Here is a 15678-nt window from a genome sequence, read left to right as displayed (position 1 = left end):
AAAATCGCCGCTTTGTCAACACTGACAATTAGTCAAAACAACAAAAGAGTCTGACCAATGGACAGGAATCACTCAATAGAAGCCTTATAAGGCTGCTACTATTTTGGGAAATGATATAAAAATCAGCTGTAACATGCTCTAAACAAAGTGCTCTGAAATTTCTTGCTCAAAATTTGTAATGTCCGATTATCGGATGTGTCGGCTTAAACTTTTCACACCAATGATATTTCATGCGCTAAAATTCGCGCGAAATTACGGCTTAATTTGTTATCGTTTCTGGGGCAAAGATCCTAGTATTTGCAGTGGTGTGACAATCGCGGAATACATGATGTCAGTTCCCACGAAGAAGCAGTGATCTCGGCTGTTTTTGTGGCGTACGTGCTACAAATGACTAACAACACTTGCTAAAACGCGAAAATCAGGAAATTGCGCTAAAAGGCACAACCGTCATTATTTTGTTTCTTGTCGATTTCAAATAAGTATTCGTTCAGTTTGTTTTATGGTGCGTGACTTTACAATTTGTTTACTATTTTCACCGCGCATTAAAAATAGCTAATAGCAAAGTCTAAAGAGAAAACAAACATACCAAACAGTTAAAATAAACTGTTTTTAATGAAACGCAAAGATTTCGTCGCACTTTCCAGCTTAAATTAACTTGAGAAATTTGTTGTTTTATAACAACTGACACTAGCGCTTTTCGAATTTCGTAGTAAAATCTCGAATTAATTTAAGCTGGACGATGATGGACCGTACATAAAAAAGCGATATTGCCCTCCGGTCTTCAGTCAAGGTTACGATCGGCAATTTTAAAGAACACAGCATTTATTGATCTTCTCTTTATATCTATAATATTAAAATTTATGCGAGCGACAGCAAATTATCTTTTGTTTTTTGTTTTATCACACAAATGTCTTGCTCCGCAAGATTTGACTCATTGGAGCGAAACACATAATTAGCCTGTCAATCAATAGGACATCAAACAAGACATTCCCGAACCGATAAAACAATATTTGCGTTTTGATCGCATGCTCGAATTGTTTTGCATTATATTTCTAACTTAATTGCAGTTAAGGCATTTTCCAGCGGAAACATAACACTATCAGCCTATGGTTAGAAACATCCAGCTTCATAAATTGTGCTGTTGCCGTGAATGTCCGTTTTAAACAAACATGAACAGCTGTGAAAGTAAACAAAGATTCAAAGACGATGCCAAAAACCCCAATCGCTTCTTGAAAATCGGCTCAAGTTCCTGTGTTGTTTGTAAGCCACAGCTTAGCTGAGCTATTTATAACAAAATTGAATAGATGTCTTGGAGCGTAAATATTCGTAAGAGCGCAAATTTAATGATATGAAGGCTGAAGCTCGGGCACGGAAAACGATAGCTCTCAAGTTGACATAATATTTCAATTCCTGTGATTTACTTGCTGTTGATCAAAGTTCGACATCGCGCATTAGCAAGACTGAACGTTTTGCTAATACAGTAGTAGCACGTGAGCTGTCGAATTTTCCCGCACGGATCTCAATTCGGCAACAGAGCCAGCGAAAAAACAGGAAAAGCCGATATGTTACAAAAAAATGTGTTTACTAAAGATAACGATTTAACAAGTTCTGTATAAGTGAATTTTTCACCCGTTAAACAGCCTCTTGGCATAATATTCAGTGGTATTTTTGGCGTACTTTAAATTTCTCTCCGCATCACTGAATGGTACTCGGAAGTTGCGGAGACCTAAAGTCTAAAAATTCAGGGCAATGCACTAAATGACATGATTGGCGAATTGAATTGATCACTAACAAAAACAGATGTAGATTAAAATTCGTGAACTTTAGCAATCTTTCTTCACTTCTAAGTCTGACTTGCCACTCGGATTTCATAAAAACAATATTGCATGCTGTCAAACCACTTTTAATATTGAAAACTGACCTATTTCATGACCTTGTTAGCATTGTCTGGCTTTTTATCTGCAAGTCTGTCACTTTCTTCAGTATGTCACTTAATATAATACATTTCCCTCTTTCTCTGGGCTTTTTTGGCTCGCCTTTGACTGGCTTTTGACAGAATTCAAAAGGCTTTCGAAGATTTTCACTGGCTTTCAACGATTTTACCTAACTTTAAAGACCTTCATTGACATTCAAACATTTTCACTTGCTTTCGTTTTCACTCTCGAGTCGTGAGCTTGTTTGGAGAAAAAAAAACAAGTCACTTTTGTCTGAAGTAGTGTTGTCAGGTCTAAATTAATCCTGACATGATGAAAGGTTAAAACTGAAAGGGGTGTGTTGAAGGGTGTGATATTTCGGTGTTAAAACGTTTATCCAGAAATAAACCTATATAAATATAACATATGGGTTTATATTGGCGGAAGGTGAAATAGTGATTCTCGCAAAGAGCTCTTCGTGGTGTGCGCTTGCGCAGTCAAACCAGAAGACTCCGGGGTCGCAAACCATCACAATTGACCAATGACATAACCGCAAAACACAATGCAAAAAGCGCGGGAAAAGTCACCAATAGACGACTGGAAATTTAGAAAGACCCAAAACTATGACCCAATCATAAACATCTTTAGCTTCGTGTGTAGTCGTTCTTTGGGATAAAGTGTACGACAATCGCGAGCCGAAAGAGGCGCAAGACCACGCCAGGTCAAGAGAGTACACTTCTATTTACATAGACCTGAATTAAACGGGGTGGAAAGCTAGGGAGAATTTAGATGACATTTTTACATATCGCGACAAGGCATTGATTGGAATTCCTTGAACATTGGTATTGAAATAAGTAGCTCAAATAACTGCAAGGCTGATCTGACTGCGTAGAAAACTTAACACGACAGCGACATGATAGAGACCAAAGTATTTTGAAGTATTTCGCAAAACCAAATGTAAGCGATCAAGAGTACCCATGTACCCTGGACCCCTCCCCTCCCCTCCACCCCCCCCCCCCACCCCATCCTTTGAGGAGAAGCCATGACAGAGTGGGAGCAGGGAGAACGGCACAGCAAAAGGGCGAACATTGGACGGTCCATTCCCACGAAATGTTTGCAAAGTTAAAGCAAAACAAAATAACAGGTTCAGCTGCTTCAGAATCCAGCATACAAACACACGTATACACTGATTCTTTATGACAACATAGTCTGAGTGGCAGGCGCTAAAAGGGGGAAGGGGAATCGGGCGGGCGCGCCACGCACGAGGGGAAGAACCTCCTTGCCCTTTTTCGCGCGTCGCGCACGCGCCCGTCAACAAGGAAGGCATTGCTAAAAATGAACTGTTTTACACGATTTCCGTGAAGCTCCGTTATGTCAGAGATTAGGTTAAAACAGAGCCAGCACCTCGCAGTTCGTTATGACAGATTGTTCGACAACATTGCCTGCTATAACAAGCTTTCTTTTACATAAACGAAACTTGCTTGCAGGTAATCTCAAGAATACCATCACTATTTCATGTCTGTCCGAGAGAGTTGAACAAGGGGTGTGATTAATGTAAAAACCACCTGAAAAGAATGACCCCGGGCTTCTCCCTCCCCCAACCTGTATGAACACACGTGCCAATACACGTGCGTCGCAGAACCATCTTCAACTGCACTATAGCCCAACACATACCAAAATGGCAACGTTCACATGAAAGCTACTGAGCAGTACTTGTGAAACCGTTTATTATGCTGTACAAGGTGGTTCTAGCTTTTGACTCTGTGGATGAAATCAGGCTAAAGTGTGACCATTCAAATGAAAGCTATTGAGCAGTACATTCCTGTGGTGCTGTTTGTTATGCTGAACAAATGAGAAATGAGAACTATTGGGCGGTACAATCCTGTTTGTTGTGATGTACAAGTTGGTTCTAACTTTTGAATAGCCTCTGAGCGTTACTTTCCTACGCAATTCCGAGAACCTGCTGAAAACTTTGTTCAAACATTCTTGAAAGAACAAAGGGATTAACACTATCTATTGACAATGGCCGGATGTGATTCTATTTTCAGTTTCGCCTGCAAAGGAAGTCAATTATCCTCATCGCCAATGTTACCAATTTAAGGTCGTTGAATTATTAACATTGTTATAAACTGGTAGACGTGTCTTTTGTTTGAAAAACCGACACGGGAGTCTAAAACAAAGGGATGGTAACATGTTAAATTTTAGACAGCAGGTTTGTCGGATATCCCGCTTAGGGCTGTCTTAATCAAACAACAGGATAAAAAAATGCTCCAGGCAGCATAAGAAACTGGCACAGAGAAAATTAATCACAACAAGGATTCGTTTTCCTTTCTCGTTTTGTTTCCTGAAAAACTGGAAAAGAATTGCGAAAACGTTATGTAGTCATTAGATCTTTTCAACATCTGCTTTGAGTGCTTATCCCTAGCAATGCGTTGTTTTTTTGTTAAGGCGGGAGTCTAAATGAAAGCCGTTTTCACGCCGCTAAAATCGGTTCAACGGAAATATCTCGTTCGCGTTTCAAGCAATACAAAAACCCTATGCTCATTACACAAATCAATGTTTCGGGGTGTTTTGTAAATATTTGGGTGATTTTTAGGTATATTTGGGAGGAGATAGTTTTTCTCAAAAGAGTAGTAAAATTAAGAGAAATAAGAAATATTGAAGATTTAGTGAAGTTTTAAAATTAGAATTTGTAGGTAATAATTAACAGACGGATATTAAGTTAGTCCACTAGCAATCTGGGTTGCTCTTGCGTGGGTATCAACTGTCTGTTAGTGTTCCAAAAATCATTTTCTTTCTTCTATCCCTTCCTTAAACCTCGGAAAATTCCATCAAAATTCATGTGTACCCCCACCTTAACAAAGCCATAGACAATAGAGCACCGACACATTGGTGAAAAAAATATCCGCGCAGCAGGTTTGAGTAGACTGCTCCAGGCCATGAAAATCCCTCCCTCCCGACTAGCAACCAGGTTACCCGACTAGCTGCCCCTGTCCCCAGGCCTCCGAGGATGCCATTATACCCGGGATTATACCATACCCGAGAAATAGCAGCCACGAAATCACACTGTGGTCGCCCATCTTTGCAAACAAAATTCCAAAGATCTTGCAACATTTCTTGGTTGTTTTTTTTAAAGGGGCAGTATCACGGGAGATATCAATTTTTGGCCAAAATTCACTAAATTTAAACTTTGAACACTGTGTTAATTCATTTCTCAATCGCTAATTTGAAGAAATATTAATAGTGATTCTAAGACGAAAGGTTGAACCAAAATATAGTACAACCGGCGACTTTTAGTGCGTTACAACAGCGACATTTGAAAACGTCCGCCAGCCGTTTTCAAACTTGAACCCCTCTCTATCTTGGTCATCTGCCGGCGAAAATATCCGTGGATAGTTTCGTTGCATTCTGATAGTCTTTAAATGGAATTTTGTCATTATATCTTGGCTGCTATCAACCGAATAGCGTCTTTCCGATTTTCAATCTGTTGCTAAAAATAGCGTGATACTGTCTTTAATAAAACAATTATTCCACTCGCGCATGCTGGATATGGGATGACTACAGCCAACGGTAGTGCCTCGTTGGACACCTTTCATATCATATTCAACGCCCGCTCGTGCAATAATTGTTGATATGTAGCCAGTGAGATTGTGAGTTTGTCCAACAGTCGGTCATTGAGTTATGCTAAGATCTGTTGTAGGACGTTTAAGGACGGTTCCCGTTTTGCTACTGCGCAAACGTTCTATGTACCTCACCTCCCAGAAGAGCTCAAACGGTGCCTACTACTGTAATTCAAAGGTATTTTTTGCGCGGTTTATGACTACGCGTAAAAAGTAGATCTTAGCAAGGTCACTACATATTTTTTCAGAGGTAATTAAGCGCCAATTTGGAAAAGATTCAATACATTGTTATGTAATTTAAAGCTTTCTAAAGTTATTGCTTAAGGATGGTGCCTACTTTTGTTACAGCGCATACCACCCATTCTATGGGTGGTGCCTACTAATAAAGGGATAATTTTGCGCAGTTTAAAACTATGCAGAGAAAGCAGAACTAAGCAAGTGCTCTTGGTAGCCAAAAAGAAAATTGGGGGTGTCCATGCATTTTTCGGAGATAATAATCTTTCAATTTAGAAAAAAAAAAAAAAAAAAAGCCATACATTGCTTTGTATTTTACTGATTTTTAGAATAATTGTTTGGTTACCCCAATTTTCTTTTTTGATTTCAATAGCCCTTGCTAAGATCTGCTTTCACCGCATAGTCATAAACCACACAAAAATGTTTCTTTATTAGTAGGCACCGTACTTAATTATCTCTGAAAAATACATGGTTACCCCCAATTTTCTTTTTGGATTTCAATAGCCCTTGCAAAGATACACTTTCCCGTATAGTAGTAAACTGCGCAAAATGCCCCCGTATTAGGAGGCACCGTACTAAAGTCCTCTGGCTTGACGTGGGTGAAACCTACTTGTGAAATACAGGAAGCGTCCTGCAAAGCGCTGAAATAACGTAAAGAGCTGAAAAAGAGAAATATCTTACATGGAGTCTCGCATCTGTTGCAACAAAAACAGATAAAACCAAACTGGAGTATGGTTTAATCGAAAACTCTTTTTATTAGCTAGTGAGCAGATTTGTTTGTTTCCATACCTTCTTGTTTATGTACTTCCCAATTTAAGGACACTTTAAATGGCAAATTCCTTTCTACAAACTTACGCGACATTTACTGTACATTAAATTTGTTTGTAATTCATGCAATTTTCATCGGGTTCTTCACAAAAATAAGATCTTTTTTATACGCTACTCTGCGACAACACACACAGCCAACACAAAGGAAAACTCCAAGGCCAGTTCTAACAACGCAGCAAAAAAAATCTCTACGATCTATATCATCTCTACAAGCATACCCACTGAAGATCATAATGAGGGTGGGGTGGGGAGGAATTATTTTTTCTCCTGAGGGGGAGGGGATGTATCTCCACCATCTCGAGAAAGTCTCGCTTCGCGATAAACGTCAATTCATTCAAGCCCTAAAAGCCTTATTTTTCTTTGAAGCCCCATGTCTTCTTAGGTCGGTCGTCCAAGTAAACGCCTTTCTATTTTTCCAGTTACGAAGCTGGGAAATTCAAAGGCAACATTAGCCAGCACATCCGCTTTACCACTTTGGGCTGAAAACCGTAATCTTGCATCCTCGGTCTTGACGTGATTTTCAAGTTAGCTGTCTCTGGTTCCGTCCGTCCATAAGGCTTCTTGTCCGGCCTGCTACTGATTTGTTTGGGGGGAGGGGTGGGGTAACGCACTCGCTCGCCACGCATGTCAGGTAAGCACGCTCTCAACCTCTTGGGTGATCGTTTCTCAGTCACGCACTCTCGCACGCTCGCTCGGTTGTCGCCATCATCACGTGATCAATTCTGTAAGAAAAGGAGAGAAGCTTGGCATTAGCAGCCTTTTACACAGACGTTGTTTGGCTCGTCACGTCACGCAATCCTCCCCAGGAAGGGATTGCGTGACGTGACCATAGTTTGCTGGAAAAAGAAAAGAAAGATTGAGCAAGCAAAGTCTGAGTTACCTGGAAGTAGAAAAGTTTTAAGTAACGTAACAGAGCAACAGCATAAGTAAGACCAGAAGGTGAGCATTTGAAAGAGTGAGGACACAAGAAATTTGAAAAAGCGAGTGAGTGTGATTTCCAGATTATGGTTAAAAACACTGGGGAGGATGTTGCTGATGAACAATCTGTTTACAATGACAGACCTCCTGACACGCAAGAGGTCAAAAGAGCTGCGATCGTTTTGACGCGCAAACTTGTAATCGAAGTTCATAAGTGTTTCAGTCCTACGTGCCTTAAAGTAGGACTGTCTCGCTTCAATGCGGAACGAGAAGGAACATCGTTAGCCATTTGTCACGAACACTGGTTACAAGAGGCTATAATGTTCTAATGGCTGCTGTAAATCGTCAACATGGTTTATCTTCAGTTTTGAAAATTGGGGAGCGAAACTCTGGAGCCAAGGTATGACACGTTCAATTCATACCTACCAGTAGATTCGCCCAATACCAATTCGCTCCCAAAGAAGTTGCATTCACAGAGAAGAATTTTGCTGTGTTTGCTGTCGTTGTCAAAGTAACAACAACTTTCTTATATTACAACCGCATACAGTTATCGCGTTATCGTGGCAATGAGGACAAGTTTTCTCTAACAGTCACCTCACTTGAAACACTGAAAACGGTGGGCAAGTTCAGCTTGGTTTTCTCAACCATTCAGAAACCACATTTTGGCCAGATTATTGCCCAATTCATATTACAGCTTTGCATAAGCTAAAGCCGGGTGTTTTTGGTCCTTTATATCATGCTGTTTATATATCGTGGTTCTTAACAACTCAGAAGGCATGTTTTGGCCCATTATTGACTTCGTTCCATTTTATTTCATGGTATCAGACTAGTTAAAAAGTACGTTTTGGCCAGGTATTTGACTCCATGAAATTAATCACGCTATTTATATGCCACGGCTTTCAACCAATCAGAAGGCGTGTTTTGTCGATTATATGTTACAACATGGTTTCAAAGAGCCACTTTTTCCTACCAGGTTATTGACTATTAATGTCATGGTTTTCGACCAATCAGAAGAAAGATTTTGGCCTCGAAATTGACTCCAATACATCATGCTGTTTAAACATCTTGGTTTTCAACCAATCAGAAAGTGTGTTTTTGCAGATTGACTCCATTGCATTTTAAATCATTTTTGTCCAATCAGAATGCGTGCTTCAAGCTGTCTATCAAATCTATCATATTTCAACCAATCACAGTGCATTTTTCCTCGTATTCTTGACTAACCTGTTGTTGCTTGAGCTTGCGTAATTCCTTGGTGGCCCAAGTGGCGACATGTTTGGTTTTGTGTGTTTTTGATCGTCTTCCTTCCTGTAGCAGTTCATTAATGGCTTGTTTCTCAAGCAGCGGATGCACTTGAGCACCGAATGCTGAGCAAATATCACTACGGAAAAGAAACAGAAACAAATGTGAATTTCCCAGAAAGAGATTAACTACGCTGTCCCAATACCAAAATCAACGGGACAAATGTGAGAGTTAACGGATTGATTATGTCCGTCGTGTGAACTTGAAAACTCAGCGTATTATATCTGCATAATCCATCCTGCTCTTGTCAACTTTATAACGTAATTGCGTATTATGTTTCGCACTATGGCTATGTTCGCCTAACTTTACTCTTTAAAAGTACTCAAAGTAATATAACTTCCCTGTTTTACTCTAAATATTGTTAAGCGTTCGGCTAAGTATCTTCTTATCGCAAATCTGGTTTCTTTAATTGTACACATCTAGTCCTAGTTCTTTGTCAATGTATTTTCCTTTCTCTTGTTTTACCTGCTACTGTATTTTAAGTTTCTTTTTTGATTCTGTAAGGTTGACCTGCTGTTATTTGTTATACGTCAAACCCACTGCTCGCCTCGAATAGCTGTATCTAACTGCGAGCAGTGCTTATCTTCTCTTTGTATATGTTTTAATCTTTATTAAACTTGAAACTTGAAACTTAAACGGTCCGTTTGTTTCGTACGGTACGCTCCGTTACTCTTGCCCCCCCCCCCGGGGGGGAGGTACTCCCCTATATAAGCTATATGGATTTTTTTCCCCTCTCCCCAAAGGGTATGGTTTTTGCGCCGTTTTGGTCTGCAAACGGGTATAGATTTTGACCATTAAATCAGGTATGGTTTTCAAGGGAACCACGAAATCGTATAAACGTAGTTGTCTTTTCAACTCCAAATGAATGGTAGAGAAAGAGAAGTATCCAAAATATATCACTCAAGCTAAATTTTCGGGTGAATTTTACCAATTCTTGACTTCGGCACTGATGCGAAGCTTTTAAATTACGCTACAACAAAGGTATGAAAACGGTTATGGATTTTAGAGGCCAGCTCTGAAAACGGGTGTGGAAAATGGCATGTTTTGGACTGAAATAGAGCGTTCTCATTCACGCGACTACCGGCCTTATTGGTTTACTGAAACAAAAGAAAGTATTTGCATAAAATAGAGTTCAATTCCCAGAGGTTTAGATTGGGACACCAACATGGCCGCCATTTCTTTGTTTTGGGACACCAACATGGCCGCAATGACGTCATGTGAAAACACTCTATAGGGTTAGGATTTGGAAAACAGGGCAGCACACCCCTACCGAAAGAATTCTGACGAGTACTCCCCCGCCCCGGGTATTCTTGTCAGTATACACTGCTTAGCTCAGTGGCATAAAATAAACAAGTATATGACTAGAGACTAACATTTATATGTATTGCTGGAAACCAAAAAGAAAATTACGGGTAACCACGCATTTGTCCCATTTCTTTTTTCTTTTTATTATCGCTCGCCATTTCACCAACTGTTTGCAGAAACAACCATGAAAAAGCGGAAAATAACATCACCAATATCCTCTCTAGTGAGTGACGATATGGAAAATACCCCACTCGGGTCCTGCATGTTAGGTTTGTTAGGTAGATACTGGTGTGCGTGTTTTTGTCTCTGTTTTGTTTGTTGTCTCTTTTCTTTGTGTTTTCTGGCCACAATATTGTAATTTATTTCATGTAAATTGGCTTCCTTGTTCTTTAACTCTCAAGTTATTTTAGGAAACCAATACCAGGGTTGTCGCTAAGCGCCGGCTGCCGGCGAAATTCGCCGGCTGGGAAAGAGGTCATCGCCGGCTGAACTGTGTGTGGCAAGCACTCGGTTAAAAGGGCAATGAACAGTTCTTTAGTTACCCACAAGCAATTGTTCGATTTAGAATAATATATTTTAAGTGAAAAGGTTGAATAAACTCCTGACTACCTTGAGTATCGATGCCATAAAGTAATTGAAATAAAGTCTTGTTTTGAGAACTTGTTTACCGTGCCCTCTTTCCGTTTTCTGCGTCCGCCATCTTGTCAACACGAAGCTTGGTAGCCCCCGCATTCAAGGCGTTGCGAAAGATTGGGAACGAGTTTGTTAGCAGGTATTTGTGTCAGATTGGAGAAAGAAGAAGTCTTTCTCTGTAGCATGACAGAGAAATAAAAACACGAAGGAACTTCTTCGTAATGTTTTAATACATGTTTATGCTCATGAATAGCAAGAAGAACTGGGCAAACGGAGGAACAACTGAACAAACCAGAAACGTAAACGGTCTGCCGAGTGCTCGAGGGGCGAAAATGAACGAACGAGAAACCGAGTGAACGAACCCGCGAAACTGGATGAACAGCTGAACGACCGAGTGGACAGCTCTTTTGTTTGCAGTTCTAAGCGTTTATAAGAATCGATTTTCTGATATTCTAGTGCAAACTTAACAGCACTTACCTTTTCGGAACGAATGGAAAGCGATGTAGCTTTCCTTCTCATTACTTTAATGTTAAGTAAATGTTGAAAATCTTACGCACGTATTTTCATTTTTAATGTTAAGAGTATACACGGCATTCATGAAAAACGGGTTTTAGTTAGATTAGATTAGTTGTAGTTAGGTTTTGAATTTTGTTTAGGAGCGTTCGGACATTTCTAATTTTTCTACTCCTGATGGATTTTACCGTGTTTAAATAAAGAACTATTCAAGATCTAGTGAGCTCACCAAAAAGAGAATTAAGACAACAGCATAGATTGACGAACTGAAGTAAAACAAAGCACTGTCTGTTCAGAAGCCACAGTGTACAGACCTGGTAGAGCGTTCAAGGAACGCCAAACAACGAAAACCACACGAAGGAAATATGGAAACGTCAAAGCGAGGGAGAAAATTTTGAATAAATTCAGGGTGAATCTCTGTACCACACGTTTCAAACTGCGGCACCACAGCTGACCTTCTCTTTAATGGTTGTTTCTTTTTGCATAAAAGAGCCCCTAGATTTCACCAGAGTGCACCAAATTGAATTAAAATTTTCAACATTTCCTGGGGAGGCCCCCCAGACCCCCCTAATGGGAGGGGGCGACCCCCTCCCATACCTACCCCTCCGTCGGCTACGCCGACGGCAGAAGGCACTTCGCGCGTTCTTTAGCCGGCTCAATTTTTCAGCTAACCGGCAGACAAATTTCTTAGCTACAACCCTGCAATACCCTTTTTCTATTTCATATGTTTTGTCATTTCAGCTGTAGTGCTCTGTATGGGTAGAAAAAAGTTGTTGTTGTCGTTGTTGGATGTAGTTCTGTATGAATTAAAAACAAGTGGTGCACTTTCCAGGAAATCACTCCTATCTACGAAATACAAAAGCTTTAACACTACCCATGATGGTTAGTGCATTACACATATTACAACGCTACGCACGTAAAATTTGAATTCGTAAAGTATTTACACATGTTTCTTTTGTAGTTACATACTTACTTACTTAAATTCGTAAAGTATTTACACATTTTTTTTGTAGTTACATAATAACAGATATGTGATGCGCATGTGGTCTCCTTCGCAACAGATAAGAATTTTTTACTATAGCTAACAGCTTTTAAAATTGAAATGCGAGAGGAAAGGGGGAAATCCTTCTACTCTAGGACATTGGCCGTGCGTCCTATAGGTCCAAATGTAGAATCTCTATACAACTTACCCTATGAGACCACAGGCACTAGACACATTGCTTTCAGAGTGGTCCTGGTCAGTAGCGATTACTTCAATGAAGCCAATGATGTGTCTGATCCGAGGCTCCACCATTCTTATATCCGCTGTTAAATAACACACAAATATCGCATAATTAAGCCTTAGCTCTCAAAATGGTTTTTAGCTGCAGACAAGGTAACTAGTAGTAGCAGGAAGGAAGAGCCGAGTCCAAAGGGCTTTGGGGAAAAATTAGCGTGAAGCGCCAAATCCTATTCTACTTAGTTTAATTTTCTCTAATCTAGTTGCTTAAAAGAACGAATGCATGTTTATGTTTACTAATTTATTCTAATCTTACACAGCCCGCCTCGGTTAGCTCCGCAATATGCGGGCTGTGTATTCCTGTAAAAGATATAAATATGTTGAACAAAGTTGTTATTAAAAAAATGTCTGTAGGTGACAAAATGGCTGACTGCCTATAGTGTTTTTTTAGCTGGCTTTTTCTTGTTTTAGCTTAGATTCACTGGACGTTTTGTATGTGGTCTTCCACTCCACAAAACGTTGCCCCAATGTTTTATCCCCTGCTTTGTGCTTCGTTTTGTGATAATTTAGAATGGAAATCTTGCCCATAATCACGGAGTTTTATTTGCAAAAACATCCCTGTATTAGTAGGTACCACCCATAGGAAACCCGAGTATCTCGAGATGCGCAGTAACAAAGGTAAGCACCGTCCTTAACTGACTCGTTAAGGACGGTGCCTACTTTTTCAGCTCGGGATGGTCCAAGTTTCTTAATGGTAGTCCCTGGTAAAACAGCTATATGTTTGCACAGTTTACAAGTCAACTACACTGGAAAAGCAGATCTTGACAAGGGTTATTGGAATTCGAAAAGAAAAGTAGGGGTAACCACGCATTTTTCAGAGATAATTAAGCTTCAATTTAAAAATAATGCCATACGTTGATTTGTATTTTGGCGCTTTTAAGAAATGTTGTTGCTCAATAACCTCTGAAAAATGCGTGGTTACCCCCAAAATTTTCTCTTTGGATTCTAATAGCCCTTACTAAGTTCTGCCTTTCCTGCATAGTCAAACTGTACAAAAATACTTCTGTATTAGTAGGCACCATGGTAAGAATGTTCACTTACGGTTCGGTGTTCCTTCAGGTGAGTCTCCCTTGAGTCCCTGAATGATACCAGTGTAAGCTTCAAGGCAGCCTTCTCTCAACTCATTCAAGTAATCCACCATGTCGTAATCAGACTACCGCAAAGCCATAAATGAAACAGTTAATGAAGATATTAGGAAAGGGGACCACAACAGAATAGAAAAGGGAAGATAAGAGAAAATGAAAACACTAAAATGTACAATCACTCCACAAGGCAAACTACAATATTGGACAAAACTGTTAAGGAAACTTTTTGTTGATATTCAAATTCCACCTCTACAGTGATACATCAACAAGTCAGCCCCCCCCCCCCCCTCCAATCCCCACCACCTCCCCCTCATCAGTGTTGGTCCACCGCTGAAAAAGGCTGGGTAAACGTCCGGCCTTCAAAGCAACGTTGAGTGATGGGGGAGGGGAGAGTAAAGGCTTACTATTCTTCAGACAGTGTTGTCCTTAAGGGAGCCTCACATATATGCACAAACTTCGCATTTTTCTCAACTTGTGTTGGCCAAGACTGTAGCTTGCACATCAAAAGTGGGAGTTATTGACTTGCTTACCCTGTCTACAGTTGTAATTGATGCTTGATCCAGAGTAGCTATAACAACGTCATAGTAGGCTTTGAAGTTGGGACCAATGGCCAGGGCGATGTCACCAAACACAGACAGGATGTGTGGTTTAACACTCCTGTGCACAGTGGCATCCTGCAGAATAGAAAACAAAACACTTATTTTACAATAACTGTCAAAGTTCCCTCATGCTGATTGGCTCGTAGCTGTTGTATATAAGAGTACAGACAGTAAAAGTGACACAAGATGTACATGCACGCTTTCTCGACGGAAAATAAAGCCAATTTTGCTCGTATTTTTTCCATGTTATTGTAAAAAAAAAAACAATGGCACCTTTTTATGGTTAATAAGATGACGCAATTAAATGTTCAAAACTTGGCAGTGAGACATTCCACTTGAGTTTTGAACATTTCATGATGTGATTTTGTCTTTAAGAGTATAGACCACAGAAAACTGCTGTTAATTTGTTGATGACATACTGATTAACAACCTTTCAATCCCAGGCTCTACTTTGGTAAAAACAGGCAAAATTATTTTAGAATAACAGGAAATTAATTAATAGGAAATAGCTTATCTTTCACTTCAATAGTAACACTTTATGATTTTGTCCAAGGACTCAATTAAGAAGTTTTTGAACTTTAAGATCAGGATTTGATTGGTAAACTCAAGAATACTATACAACATAATAAAAAGCATCACAAGAAAGTACTGTTCAGTAGGTTTTCATTTGAATGGTCACACTTTAGGATTTCATCCACAGACTCAAAAGTTAGAACCATCCTGCATAACTTTAAAAAAAAAACAGCCACCTAGAAAGTACTGTTCAAGAGCTTTTATTCAAAAGCTCCAAGATGCAATAAAAATTTTTCTCCAGTTATGTGACTAAAATGTCACGAATCATACTGGTAATTATGATAAGCAGCAGAATGGATTACAACATGTCAGTATACTCTCTGTTAAGCTGTAAGTTCAACTAAGCCTCTCTTCTTTTACTCACCGCCAAGTTCTCCAGTAAAATCTGCATAAAAAGATTACTGTGGTTCAATATGTTAGATCCTAAAGCTCGTGCAATATCTCCTACCAAACCAACAGCAGCTATGCACACCTACAGAGACAAAAACAGAGGACAAGACAGAGTGAATAACTGAAGGGAATGTCACACTTATGTCATAGGCTTTGTACACCAATGGATGGAGTGCAACCCCATAATATTCAGTATCAATGTCGTTCATAATCCTACAAAATTGTCATTACTTGGTATTCAGCTCTGTCACGAAGTGCTTCTATCAGATACGGCTTGAATGGCTCCATAAATGCAATGAACTCCTCTCCAACAACTGCCAAATAAAGACAACAGATACGAGAATACAGCTGAAATGCTTTTGTACAATATGCTGCTTCACTATACAGCCTTCAAATGCTTGTTAGAACTGAGGGTAAGGTAGAACGTTAGCATAAAAAGGGTCACTGAGCCACTACCACTGTCAGTCCACCGATGATCTCAGTGTGGCC

General features: G+C 39.8%; 1 protein-coding gene across 1 annotated transcript in view; it reads right to left on the bottom strand.

The window, feature by feature from the left end:
• Positions 1-6497: 6497 nt before the first annotated feature.
• The window catches only part of LOC146481683 (importin subunit beta-1-like), a 30798-nt gene continuing 21617 nt past the window's right edge, over positions 6498-15678 (bottom strand). Inside the window, exons 20-26 of the mRNA XM_085107734.1 lie at positions 15421-15503; positions 15164-15271; positions 14158-14301; positions 13584-13695; positions 12454-12568; positions 8735-8891; positions 6498-7317 (exon numbers count right to left, since the gene is read on the bottom strand). Coding sequence (XP_084963860.1) covers positions 7312-7317; positions 8735-8891; positions 12454-12568; positions 13584-13695; positions 14158-14301; positions 15164-15271; positions 15421-15503 — 725 coding nt within the window. The 3' untranslated portion in view covers positions 6498-7311. The remainder of the gene's footprint in view (positions 7318-8734; positions 8892-12453; positions 12569-13583; positions 13696-14157; positions 14302-15163; positions 15272-15420; positions 15504-15678) is intronic.

This window comes from Pavona decussata, unplaced genomic scaffold (genome assembly GCF_977016875.1).
Source record: "Pavona decussata unplaced genomic scaffold, jaPavDecu1.1 SCAFFOLD_48, whole genome shotgun sequence".
In the NCBI taxonomy this organism is placed as follows: Eukaryota; Metazoa; Cnidaria; class Anthozoa; order Scleractinia; family Agariciidae; genus Pavona; species Pavona decussata.
This window is presented reverse-complemented; position numbering and strand designations above follow the sequence as displayed.